General features: G+C 53.2%; 1 protein-coding gene across 1 annotated transcript in view; it reads left to right on the top strand.

Moving 5' to 3' along the window:
* Positions 1–11,852, top strand: part of C14H16orf96 (chromosome 14 C16orf96 homolog) — a 30,896-nt gene extending 19,044 nt beyond the window's left edge. The window contains exons 9-16 of the mRNA XM_069487232.1: positions 182–346; positions 3,246–3,364; positions 3,483–3,545; positions 6,107–6,199; positions 7,104–7,272; positions 7,461–7,563; positions 10,839–10,919; positions 11,635–11,852. Of these exons, the coding sequence (XP_069343333.1) occupies positions 182–346; positions 3,246–3,364; positions 3,483–3,545; positions 6,107–6,199; positions 7,104–7,272; positions 7,461–7,563; positions 10,839–10,919; positions 11,635–11,852 (1,011 nt within the window). The remainder of the gene's footprint in view (positions 1–181; positions 347–3,245; positions 3,365–3,482; positions 3,546–6,106; positions 6,200–7,103; positions 7,273–7,460; positions 7,564–10,838; positions 10,920–11,634) is intronic.
* The last annotated feature ends 1,033 nt before the right edge of the window (positions 11,853–12,885 follow it).

Genomic DNA, 12,885 nt, shown 5'->3' with positions numbered 1-12,885 from the left:
ACCATGATGGCTTAGATCTCAAGGCTGTGTTTGAGCCAACGCAGACACCAATGTTGAATTTAAGCAAGTCAAAAAGTCCAAGGTCCTGAACTAGAAAAAGTTACCCCAAGGGGTGTGATGTCTCCAGGGTCCCCCACTCCATCCCAGCAGCTGCCCCTCCCTGGGCCCCTTGTCTCCCCAGAAAGCCGATAGGAGCACCCTGGCAAGCAAGGCGAACCGGGCCGATCTGGAGACCACGGCAATGGAGCTGAACGAGATGATTCAGGGCATGCTCTTCAAGGTCTCGGCCCACGAGTATGACTGGAAGAAGACTGTGGAGCAGCTCAGGAAGGACGTCAGCACCAGGGTGAGTACCCTGCGTTAGTCATCACTTGCTGCGTAACAAATTATCCCAGAACTTACAGCTTTAAACAACAAACGTTCTCAACTTCCGAGGAGCAAGAATTCGGGAGCCACGCAGCAGCTTAGCTCGGTGGCTCAGGGTCTCCCCCCAAGGTCACAGTCAAGATGTCATCCAGGACTGGTATCATCTGAAGGCTTGACAGGGGCTAGATGAGCTGCTTCAAAGGTGGCGCCCTTGGCTGGGTGTGGTGGCTCAACACCTGTAATCCCAGCGCTTTGAGAGGCCAAGGCAGGAGGATCGCTTGAGGTTACAGTGAGCTATGACCGTGCTGCTGCATTCCAGCCTGGGGGACAGAGCGAGACTCTGTACGTAAAATATAAAAATAAATAAATAAATAAAATTAAAAAAATATATATATATGGCACCCTAATGTGGCCATTGGCAAGACTCCCAGTTCGTCATCACACAGACTCCTCCTCAGGACCAAGTGCTTGCGTGGCCTCAGGACATGGCGGCTGACGTCCCCCAGAGCAAGTGATCCAAGACAACAAGAAGGAAGCTGCAGTGTCTTTTATGACGTAGCCACAGAGTGACCCTCCATTGTCTCTGTAATATCCTGCTGGTTATGTGGGAGGGGACGGCTCACGGTGTGAATACCAGGAGGTACAGCTGGGGGCCATCTTGGAGGCTACACCAGGACCCTCCTGGCCGGAACTCGTGGCGTGGAGGAGGGAGGCTGTGAGGGGACCAAGCCAGTCATTCATTTACTCCTTCTTCATTCACTGACCGCCCGGGATGTGCCAGACCATGGGGAAATGTCCCTGAGAAGTCACAGTCCCTGCCTCGATTTGTGCAGTCTAACAGTGAGACCAACAATTACAGTGCTCTGTGGTTCTTGCAGCTGGGGTGGCTGGTACGGCCCAAAGAGATTGGGCTTAGAATCAGGCAGCTCTGGGTTTGAGTCCCAGCTCCACCATGAGCAGTAGCCATATGACCTCTCTGAGGCTCAGTTTTCTCATCTGTATAATGGGGACCCATTCATTCATCAGCTATGCAAGGGGTGCCTGTAGTGCTGGTCACTACGGACAGAGCAATGGGCCAAAGGGATACGGGACATGGTCTTCGTGGGGACACATTTAGTCGGAGGAATTATACAAATCAATGCAAAATTACAAGTGGATAACATTCTACAAACACTGACCTGTTTCTCTTTAGTAATCCAATGGTGGGGATGGGGGATTGAGAACAGAGAGATTATTTTAGATTAAAAGTCTCAGGAGATAAAGTAATCAAATGCAACACCCAGAGAGATTTTACTGATTCAATCGAGCCAACTCTAAAAATGGGCTCAGAATGAGCTCCAAGTCAGATATTATCGTTAATCATATTAGAAGTGATAATGGTATTGCGGTTATATAAGAAAATGTCCTCATCTTTTAGAGATAATTACTCAAATATTTATGAGTGAAATATCAAGATTTCTGTAACTTAAAAAAAATTCCATCAAAAAATAAGGCAAATGTAACAACATGATAATTATTATTAAATCCAGGTGGTACATATATGGAGGTTAATTATTCTAGTCTTTCTATTTCTCTACGCATTTGAAATGTTTCTTAATAAAATGGTTTTTAAATTGTTTTAAGTGATTCTGTACTCACTGATTTTATTTTCTTTCTGTATTTCGAACTGTAAAATTCACTCAACATAAAATTAACCATTTTAAAGTGGACAGTTCAGTGGCATTTAGCACAGTATGTGCAGCCACCACCTCCATAGTTCTGACATTTTCATCACCCTCAAAACACCTGGGCCCATTAAGCCGTCTCTCCCCTCCCCTCCTTCCCAACCACTAGCCTACTTTCTGTCTCTATGGACTTGCCTGGTCTGGACATTTCTTAAATGGAATCAATCACACGCTATGTGAACGTTTGCGTCTGGCTTCTTCCATTGAGCATAATGTCTTTGAAGTTCATCCACGCTGTAGCATGCATCTGATCTTCGTGCCCTATACCCAAGAAAAATGAAAACATATGTCTACACAAAAACTTGTACACGAATGTTCATAGCAGTGCTATTCACAATAGTCAAAAGGTGGAAACAACCCAAGTGTCCGTCAACGGATGAATTAGTAAAACGTGGTCTATCCATACGATGGAATATTATTTGGTCATAATATTCCATAATAGGTAGCACGCGTGAAGCACTGATTCATGCCACAACAGGGCTGAACCTTGACAATGTTGTGCTAAGTGAATGAGGCCAGACTCCAAAAGGCCACATATCATAGGATTTCATCTATGTGAAATGTTCAGAATAGGGAAATCCGTCGAGACAGAAGGAGATTAGTAGTTGCCAGGGGCTGGGGGGTTGGGAGGAAATGGGGATGACTTGTAACAGGTACGGGGTTTCTTCTGGGAGTGATGCAATTGTTCTGAAAGTGATTGTGATGGTTGCACAACTCTGTGAATATATTAAATACTAAAAACCATTGACTTGTCCACTTCACATACAGACCCTCAGTAAATATGTGTTGAACGTGAATGTCAGGTGCATGGGGACCATCCGGAGAAATGAATGTTCTCAGGCCTCCAAGCCTGCAGTTGGGCAGTAGGTTTGATTTGATCTTCTGTAGGAAGCAGTTGATGGTCGGGTTTTTTTTTTTTTTGCCTTGGCTGCTGGGAAACTCACTTTGCAGCTCCCCTCCAACAATAGCATCTAGTAGGGGTATGAACCTTAACCCAAGCGTTATCATCTTCCCCTTCCTAGACTACTTCACTATTTTTGTTTATTCTTATTATACTCTGTGTAACTTTGCAGGTTGCTGCAAATCCTTTTCTGGAAGGAGGCGAGTGTGAATCAATTGACTAGACTTTCTTTTCTCCCCTTTGGCTGTTGGCAGCTAGTCCACAGTGATCTGGACTCTCTGAAGAAAGAAACGCAAGAGATCTGGAAAGTTCTCCAGAGGCTGCTGGTTGAGGCCTTCCGATTCGACCCTGACAGTGCTGCTGGCTTCAGGAAGTGAGTGCGCGGCCTCGAGCCCTGGGACACAGGAGGGGCGTCCTGGGGGCTACGTGGGACTCCCGACCCGCGGGCAGGGTGGGGTGGAGCCGCCTGACCGGCTGGCTATGTCTTGCAGGAAGCTCTTCGAGAGGGTGAAGTGCATTTCCTGTGACCGGCAGGTGGAGATGATGACCAGCCCGTGAGTACAACGCCAGGGGGCGCCACCGCCGGCTCCTGGGTCCACACACCTGGGCACACAGCCGCAGGGCAGGTGGGGGCTGCTCTGTGGGTGTCACATATATATATGTATCGATGTGCACCATTCTGTATACGCCATGTGTGTACACGTGCATGTGCACCGTTCTGTGTACACCACATGTGTACGCATCCATGTGCATCATTCTTCAGCCTTCAAGTACATCCGCAGCCACATCCACTTGTTTTCCAGCCCTTGAGTATATACACATCCATGTACGTCATCTACAGACGGTTATGTTTCCGCTCTGGCCTCTGAGGGACTCCCTGGGAGCGAGGGCGTCGTGCTGTCCTTCGTCAGCCGTATCTAGTGCTGCGTGCCAGGGCCTGGGTCAGCGCTTCCAGCAGCAACAACAAGAGAGGGTGGAAGGAACCGTTGCAGGGAAAGCACAACTTTGCTGTACTTCCTTGCACTTATTTTGATAGAAGTCTAATACTTTTTAGAAATGTATTGAGATGAGATTCACATAACATAAAATAAACCATTTTAAAGTGGACAGTTCTGCCAGGCGTGGTGGCAACACATGTAGTCCCAGCTACCGAGGAGGCTGAGGCAGGAGGGTCGCTGGAGCCCGGGAGTTCGAGGCTGCAGTGAGCTGTGGTTGTGCCACTGCACTCCAGCCTGGGTGAGTGACAGTGAGAAAGACGCTGTCTCTTAAAAAAATAAAGCAAAGTGAGCAATTCAGTGGTGTTTAGTACATTCACATTGTTGTGCAACTTCTGCCTCTAATTCCAAAAGTCTATTTAATGCCCCCAAAAGGGAACTGCAGATTCTTTAGCAGTCACTCCCCGCGGCCACCCCGCTCAGCCCCTGGCAACCACGGACTGACCTTCCATCTCTATGGGTTTGCATCTTCTGGATGGTTCATATAAGTAGGATCATACAACATGTGACCTTTTGTGTCTGGCTTCTTCCACTGAGCACAGCGTCCCCCGGGGGCATCTGCGCTGTGGCAGGTTAAGAGCTCGTCCCTTCTCACGGCGGAGTCGCACCCCATCGTGTGGACACACCACGTTTAGTTTACCCCTTCGCCACTTCACAGACAGCCGGGCCGTTTTCACCTTTTAGCCGTGGTGATTAGCGCTGCTATGGTATTTGCGTGCGTGCATGTGTTTGCCTGTTTTCAGTTCTCCTGGGGATAAGCCTGGGAGTGGCAGTGCTGGGCCACGTGGTAGCTCCATGGTTAACTTTCTGAGGAACTGCCAGACGGTAATCTGCTCTGACACCAGGACCTTGCGGGCCCTCCCGGGGGTTAGCCCTGATGGCCCACGAAGCTTGTCACCTCCCCAAGCCAATTCATGTTCATGGCAGGACTTTGGAGCATCAACCAGAATTTTTCCTTCAAACCACAGCTATCTAGCTGCAGCATTATTAATAATAGTAAAAGAATTGGAAACAGCCTGAAGTGGTAAATGTGTTACAATGCGTTCACATCGGCCAATATGCACCGTGCCTTAGAATCCCGTCCAATACGACGCCCTGTGAGGTGGACGTGGCCGGTAGCCGTGAGGTCCAGTTCAGGGGCCACTGGCCACTTGTGGCTGTTGAGCACTTGAAATATGGCTAATTCGAGTGAGAAACCAAATTTTAAATCTTATTTAAAAATGTAGTTGATTTAAATGTATGTTGAAATAGCCACATGTGGCCAGTGGCTACTGTATTAGGCATAGCAGTTGTGGAAGAATATTTAATGAGCTGGAAGAATATTTGCAATAAATTAAATGAGACTATCAAGTAGTATGTGTGTTATGATCCTATTTTTGTTTAAAAAATTACGTAAACAGGGATAGATGTTGGAAAGACACGTATCAAAAACTTTGTCACATGGTTGCAGTGCTCTGCTTTTTGTGCTTTTCTGTACTTTTTAAAATGCTGACAGTCAATATACACTACTGAAAAATGTCATTGTGGCTTAACATACATAAAATAAGGTACGTAAATGCCTATTTTGCAGTTTGATGAATTTTTACACCTGTATACACCTGCACAACCACTGCTCCGATCAAGATGTAGAATTCCAGCTCCCCAAGAAGGCTGCGATGTTTTACTGTTTTTATTTCTTTATGGAGGCAAAATGCACACGACACAAAATTAACCATTCTAAAGTGAACAGTTCAGTGGCATTTAGTACGTTCACATGCTGCACAACCACCTTCTGTACCCACCACCAGAGCGTGTCACCCCCGAAAAGGAAACCCCAGACCCATTAAGCAGCTTCTCTCCATCCTCCCTGCCTTCGGTGACCACTGATCTGTGTCCTGTTTCTAGGATTTACTTATTCTGGTTCTTACTTTTATAATCAGAACAATTATTTTTGGTGTCTTATGATGGTTATTCAGGGCTCCCCAGAGCATGCAGTGGATGATTCTGGCACGTGAGGGTGGGCGACCAGGTCTGCACCTCCTTCCTCCTGCGGGGAGGGCTTCCTGGAGGGGGTGTGAGCCAGAACCCTCCGCTGGCCACTGTGCCTCCCACAGCCCTTGCCCGACTCTTGCCCCCAACAGACAGCTGATCACCATCCGCAAAGCCCACCTGCTGTCACGGCTGCGCCCCGCCAGCGCCAACACCTACGAGTACCTGCAGCGGCAACAGATGAGGTGAGCAGGCAGGGACCTGGGAATCTGTGTCTGCAGAGACACGTCCTGCGGTCCAGGAACCAAGGGCTGTCCCAGGACATTGCCAGCCACCCACAGGGGTGACGTCCCGGAGGTGGCTGGGGGGCAGGCAGCACATGAGGTGACCTCGGACGAGGGAACCGACATATCTCCTGGGCATCTCTGGGGGCCAAGAGCTTCAGCAGGAGGATTCCTTATTTAGACCTCCCAGCCCCCACCAGCCAGGCCTAACGTGCCCGTCTGTGGCAGAGGAAAAGGCAACGAGGTCGCTCAGGGCGCGAGCTGGGCTGCAGGCACCGTGCCAGGCGCCCTGGCTTCCCTGGCCCTGTCGCGTCCTTACCGCTCCCCTCTGCGGCGTGTTCCACTTCCATCCCATTTCACAGTTGAAGAAACTGAGGTTCAGGGAACTTAAATGACATTCCCAAGGTCACCACTAGTACATAGCAGAGCTGGCGTCCAAACCTTCGGGTTTCTACTGGACCCAGATGGCTCCCTGGGTCCCAGTGCCACCCCTCAACCTCCTGACATCCCATGGCTCTACGGGTCCTTCCAGGGCCCAGCCCCTCTGTGGGGACATCTGGCCACATGGGGAAGAATAGCTGAATAGTTATCGTGACGGCCGTGCTGACCCCCCACCGTCCCTCACCTGACTCCTTGAGATCAAGAGCTGGGCGCGTGTGCCTGGCACACCACCGGGTGTGGCCGGGTCTGGGGAAACGCAGCCTCGATTTTACCCCTCTGCCCCACCGCGTGTCTGTGCCCACCGCCAGGCCCCAGGCCCGCCCGGCTGTGCCACCGAGACTCAAGCCGGAAGAAATGCCAGTCTCTCCTGGGGACCCGTGTGGGGGTGGGTCCGGGCGGATGCTCACCTACTGCCCTACCCCAGGGAACAGCAGCAGCTGCAGCTCCGGGACCTTAGAATCCAGGAGAACCCGGACTCCTGCCAGCAGAACTGGGGTGATGGCCCCCGAAACAGTGCCAACCTGAAGCACAAGTCGCGCAACCTGTCAACACTCTACCCCTACGGGGACCCCGAACTGATGGATTATGACACTGTGAGTCTGGCCGGGGCCTCCTTCATGGAGGGTGGACTTCGGGGCACCCCAGCCGCAGGCGTGGGACCGGGCCAAGAGCGTGGGTGCCCCCAGGGGAGGCTGTGCTCTGTCTTCTGGTCTCTGTATGCAGTAGAGAGGGGTGGAGTGGGAAGGGGGCTGCCTCACCCAGGCCCCGGGCCATCCAACAGGCCGAGGTGGACATCCTGGGAGTGGACGGGATCCTGTACAAAGGCCGAATGAACAGCCAGAATTCGGCTCAGCACTCAGCCACTGTGGACAAGGAGATGGCAGGTGAGGGGTGTTGTGCTCTCTGGGCACCCTTCCCAGGGTCCTGGTTCTGCTGGGCTGGGCCAGGGGGTGCAGGCAGGGCCCAGAGCGGGTGCTGCCCCTGATGGGGGAGCCCTTACACAATCACTCACAAAAATGGGGTCGCCACTGTGTGCCGGGTGCCACACCAGGCACCAGGAGACAGTAGGGAGCAAAAGAGATGGGCCATGCCCCTGGTCCCCGCATGATGGGGGAGGCCAATGGGGGAGGCCGACTGTAAGCGAATCACCAGCAGGCCAGGAGGAGGATGGGCTGTCGCAAACAGATTAACAGCGGCCTGGGCCGGGCACGGTGGCTCACGCCTGTAATCGCAGCACTCTGGGAGGCCGAGTCGGGAGCATCGTTTGAGCTCAGGAGTTCGAGACCAGCCTGAGCAGGAGCGAGACCCCATCTCTACTAAAAAATAGAAAGAAATTAGCTGGACAACTAAAAATATATAGAAAAAGTTAGCCGGGCATGGTGGTGCATGCCTGTAGTCCCAGCTACTCGGGAGGCTGAGGCAGGAGGATCGCTTGAGCCCAGGAGTTCGAGGTGGCTGTTGCTAGGCTGACGCCATGGCACTCTAGCCCAGGCAACAGAGTGAGACTCTGTCTCAAAAAAAAAAAAAAACCAAACAAAACTGCAGAAGCTTATTGTCTCACAGTTCTAGGGCCTGGAAGTCCCAAGCTGAGGTGTCAGCAGGGCTCCCAGGAAGGATCCTTCATTTCTTTTCCAGCTTCTGCCGGCTGCCGGTGCTCCTTGGCTTGTGGCCCGAGCGCCATCACTCTCTGCCTCTGTCAGCACATGGCCACCTCCTACACCTGTCCTCTCTTCTTTTTTCTTTTTTTTCTGACGTGGGGTCTCGCTCTGTTGCCCAGGCTGGAGTGCAGTGGTGTTTGTCACCGTAGCTCGCTGCAGCCTCCAGTCCCTGGGCTCAAGTGATCCTCCTGCCTCAGCCTTCCAAGTAGCTGGGACTACAGGCCACCATGCCCTGCTCCTTTTTTTTTTACTTTTTGTAGAGACGGAGTCTCCCTCTTGCTCAGATTGGTCTCGAACTCCTGGGCTCAAGTAACCCTCCCGCCTCAGCCTCCCAAAGTGCTAGGATTACAGGCGTGAGCCACCTCACCTGGCCTCCTCTCCTCTTATAAGGACATTTATCTTTGGATTTAGGGCCCAGTCTAACCCAGGATTATCTCATCTCAAGATCCTTAACTTAATTGCACCTGCACAGACCCCTTCTCCCAAAAAGGTCATAGTCACAGGTTCCGGGAACAGATCTTTTTGGGGACCCACTGCAGGCCCCTACCCGTTTCCAGGAAGTCAGGACACCATCTCGAACCTGTGCTCTCCCTGGGTGGGATGTGCCGTCTCCTGAGGAGGCTTGGCTCTTCCAGGCCACCCGCCGGGCCTGCCCCACCTCAGGTCTGTTGGGAGGGGCTGGGCCGGGCTGCAGGGATCACCGAGCAGCGAAACAACAGTGGCTAATATTTAATGAGCTCCGACTCTGGGCCTGGCCCTGGCCCACCTGCTTGCTCCCTGCAGCAACCTGGAGAAGTGTTTCACAAATGAGCGGGTGAGGGTGCTTGCTGGGAGGGCGCCCTTGGTAGAGGGGCCAGGACAGATGACGTTCACCACCTCATACGCCTGGCCCCAGGATGTCACCCCAGAGGGAGGGGCTTCTCCCCGATGGCTCATTCATTCCCGAGACCCACACAGCGAACCAGGACTTGAATCATGAAGGTCTCAGCTGCTCTATCTTGCTGGGATGACGAAGCCTAACTAGTACAGGTGCTCCTCAACTTACGATGGGGTTACGTCCCGACAGACCTGCTGTAAATTGAAAATATCCTAAGTCAAAATGCATTGAATACCTACCCCTCATCTACCGAACATCATGGCTTAGCCTCACCTACCTTAAATGTGCTCTGAACATGTACACGAGCCTCTAATTGGGCAAAATCACCTAACACGAAGCCTATTTCACAATAAAGTGTTGAATGTCTCATGTAATTTATTGAATACTATACATTATGTTGAAATTGGGATGGTTTTGCACCATCGTAAAGTCGAAAAATCAAAGTCAAACCATTGTAAATCGGGGACCATCTGTATTAGAAATTAGTTGGAAACCTGTGGCCAGATCTTGAACAGTTTGCTCCTGTTGCTCATTTGCCCAAAAGTACGTTCTAATTCAAAACAGACTTGCTATCTGGCCCTAAAAGTAGCCAGGGTGAGCCCCGCCCAGCTCCCTCCTGGTCCCAGGTTCATTCATCCTTCATCCCACGTGTCTTCTCCTCCGCCTCCTCCTGTGCACACAGCCCTTTGCCAGCCCCCCGGGCCACCAAGAGCCCTCTGGGCAGCCTCTGGCCTCCGGATTCCGGAGCTGTAGTTAGGCACAGAGGAACACCTGGTCCCCAGTGAGCGGTGCCTGCGGGAGGGCGGACGTGCCGGGCTGGCGGTCAGCAGGCTGGACTTTCGGAGAGGCCTCCAGGGGAGGAAGACTCAGCCCAGACTGGACTGGGGAGGAGGTGTCACTGAGCGTGACTGCTAAATGGGACGGGGGGCTCCTTCTGGGGTAATGAAAATGTTCTGGAACTAGATAGAGGTGGGTCGTACAACACTGAATGTACTAAATGCCTCTGAATTGTACACTTTAAAATGGTTAGTTTTATGCTACATGAGTTTTACCTCACATAATGCAAGAAAAAAAAATAAGGTGAAGGACAGGACATGGGGGAGGGGCATTTGGAAATCTAAAGAACTGCCAGACATCCAGCCACTGACAATCTTGTGAGCATTTCCCCGCGTCTCACACGCTAAAATAGCATCGCTCGCCGCCCGGGCCTGAGTTACGTTCAAAAAGCCTTCTTTGCACCAGGTGCGGCAGCTCACGCCTGTAGTGTCAGCACTTTTGGGAGCCTGCGGAGGGAGGATGGCTTGAGGCTAGGAGTTCGAGGCTGTGGTGAGCCATGATCGTGCCACTGCACTCTAGCCTGGGTGACAGAGTGAGACCCTGTCTCAAAAAAAAAAGAAAAAAAACCTTCTTTCACTCCCTTAGCCTAGACTCAAGGAGGCAAGGGGGGAGCAACATTCTTCCATGAGGGAGTGGGCAGGGCTGAGTGTGGAGGGGGGGTGGGCCTGGGAAACAGGGCTGGTCCCCCACGGTGGAATGTCTGGCCTGCCACGGGGGCTCCAGGGGGCATGGAACTCTGGAAGAGCCCTAACCCACTCCCATCTCTTCCCCTTTTCTGTCCGCCAAGCTGTGAAGGTCCCGTGTCCCCCATCTCGAAGCCCGTATGACCGTGGGGGCTCCAGTGCCTTGTTTGGTGCCATCTACCCCCGTGAGTACCGGACCCCCGACCCTGGCCCAGCTGGGATCCTGGCAGGGTCACTGGTCCCTCCGCATGGCCCCCACCCCTACCTCACCCACCTCTTACCTGCCTTGGCCGCATCACCTGACGGGCCCTGGCCAGGGAGGTGGGGCCCTGGGGCCTCACCCAGCTGTCAGGGCTGCTGCTTCGCCCTTTGGGGGAACTTCCTGGCCCCAGGACCCAGGACAGGCATCTGTTCCCAGGTGTCCACCCAGCTGCTGGGGTGGGACGGAGCCGTGGTTGGGAGCCAGCGGGAAAGCCCTGAGGGCGTGCGCTCCTCCAGTTGGTACAGCCGTGTGCCAGTGTGCAGAGCACTTTCCCCCTAACCTCACCCGACCCTGCCTGGGAGGTGGGTGCTATTAACCCAATTAAAGAGAAGGGAGCTCAGGCCCCAGGTCACAGAGCGGGTGAGCTGGGACCCGAGCCCAGGGCCCCAACTCTAAGCCAGGTGTTCTCTGCTGGGTGCTCTGCTCCACTGTGGCACCCATTTCTGGTGTGATTTACCTTGGGTCACCCCCCTGGAAGTTTAGGGTGCTGGGGACCAGGTGAGGTGTGGTGCCTGCCCCACCGTGCACATAAAGCACCTCCAGGCCGGGGCTTCTCCCCTCCTTGGTGGGGTGCCCCCAGCAGGCCAGCATCTCCCAGGGCGCTCTTGAGACACACGTGGGGTCGCTCCTGCCTCCAGCCGTGTGCCCCCGCACCAGCACCTACTCAGACGTCTTGGGCTCTCACCCGACGATGCCAGCTCGGCCGCCTTCCCTGCCGCCGCTGCCGCTGCTGCCACCGCTGGTCCCACACCCGAGGGACCCCCAGCAAGCCCCAGGGCCCGCCAGGCCCTCGAGACCTATGCGCCTCGAATCCCGAGCCAGCAAACAGCCCCCCGAGAGGCCCACCTACCCATGAGCCGCCACCCTGTGCTCCCACCGCCAGGTCACCTCCGTGCTCCCGGCTGAGACCTGGGTGTCTGTGCCTGGCCCAGGACAGGGCGGGGGGGCCCTGGGCATAGGGGAGGGGTCTGCATAAGGGACACCCCATGTTGACCCAGTGGCTGTTTTTACTCTGTGTGTATAAATACAAATAACACAGGCCTCCTTATTCTGCATTTTCATGGAGAACACAGGGTTTTAGAGTGAATTTTCCACCAAGCCAAGTTAATTCCTTGACCAGTTTTCAATACGACACAAAGTGGTTTTAAAAACATTTTCCTTTTTATCTGCTGAAACGATTGCATCAGAATCTGTTCCAATGGCAGCTCCTGCCACCGTGCATTTCATTTGGGGGCCGTTATTTCTACGAAGACCAATTTTCCCCTGGGAACCAAATTTTACTACGTGCATCCTTTTTTATTTCGTGTAATTTCTACCAGTAATTACTGTTACACATTGGATAGCTAACGGAATCTGATTGTTCGTATTTACTTGGCTAATCCGCGAGGAGACTGGCGCGATGCCCTGGGGGCCCCAGCACGGCTGTGTGCGGCCCAGGCTGGGCCACTGCGAGCCTGTTTGGAGTCTTTCCGCTTTCTGAGCTCGCTGCCCACAGGTTTGGTGGGAAAAGAGCAAACCGTGAGGTCACGCGTCGTGCTGTGGCAACCCAGTCACCAGCCGCGGGACAGAGAGCACAGGGCTCCCCAGGCCCACCTCCTGGGCTGCTGAACCTCCGGTTCAACTCCCTCCCTTTCCTCTCTCAGTCTCGCTTCCTCTTCCCTTCTTGCCCCTAGTACTCCAGTTTTGGCCTGTCTTTTTGTCCTAGTGACAGTCCCGTCCTGTTTCACAGAGACTAAAACCGTCCCCTTTGTACAGGGTTGAAGCATGACCCCCAACCCCACCCCGTGTGCACTAGATCCCTGGGATGGGTCAGGTGGGGTGGGGAGAGCTGCAGGGGGGCCCACTCGCTCCCCTCTGGCTGCTCTGGGGAGGACGGGGGCTCTAGGCTT

The sequence above is a fragment of the Eulemur rufifrons genome, chromosome 14, assembly GCF_041146395.1.
Source record: "Eulemur rufifrons isolate Redbay chromosome 14, OSU_ERuf_1, whole genome shotgun sequence".
Lineage (NCBI taxonomy): Eukaryota > Metazoa > Chordata > Mammalia > Primates > Lemuridae > Eulemur > Eulemur rufifrons.
This window is presented reverse-complemented; position numbering and strand designations above follow the sequence as displayed.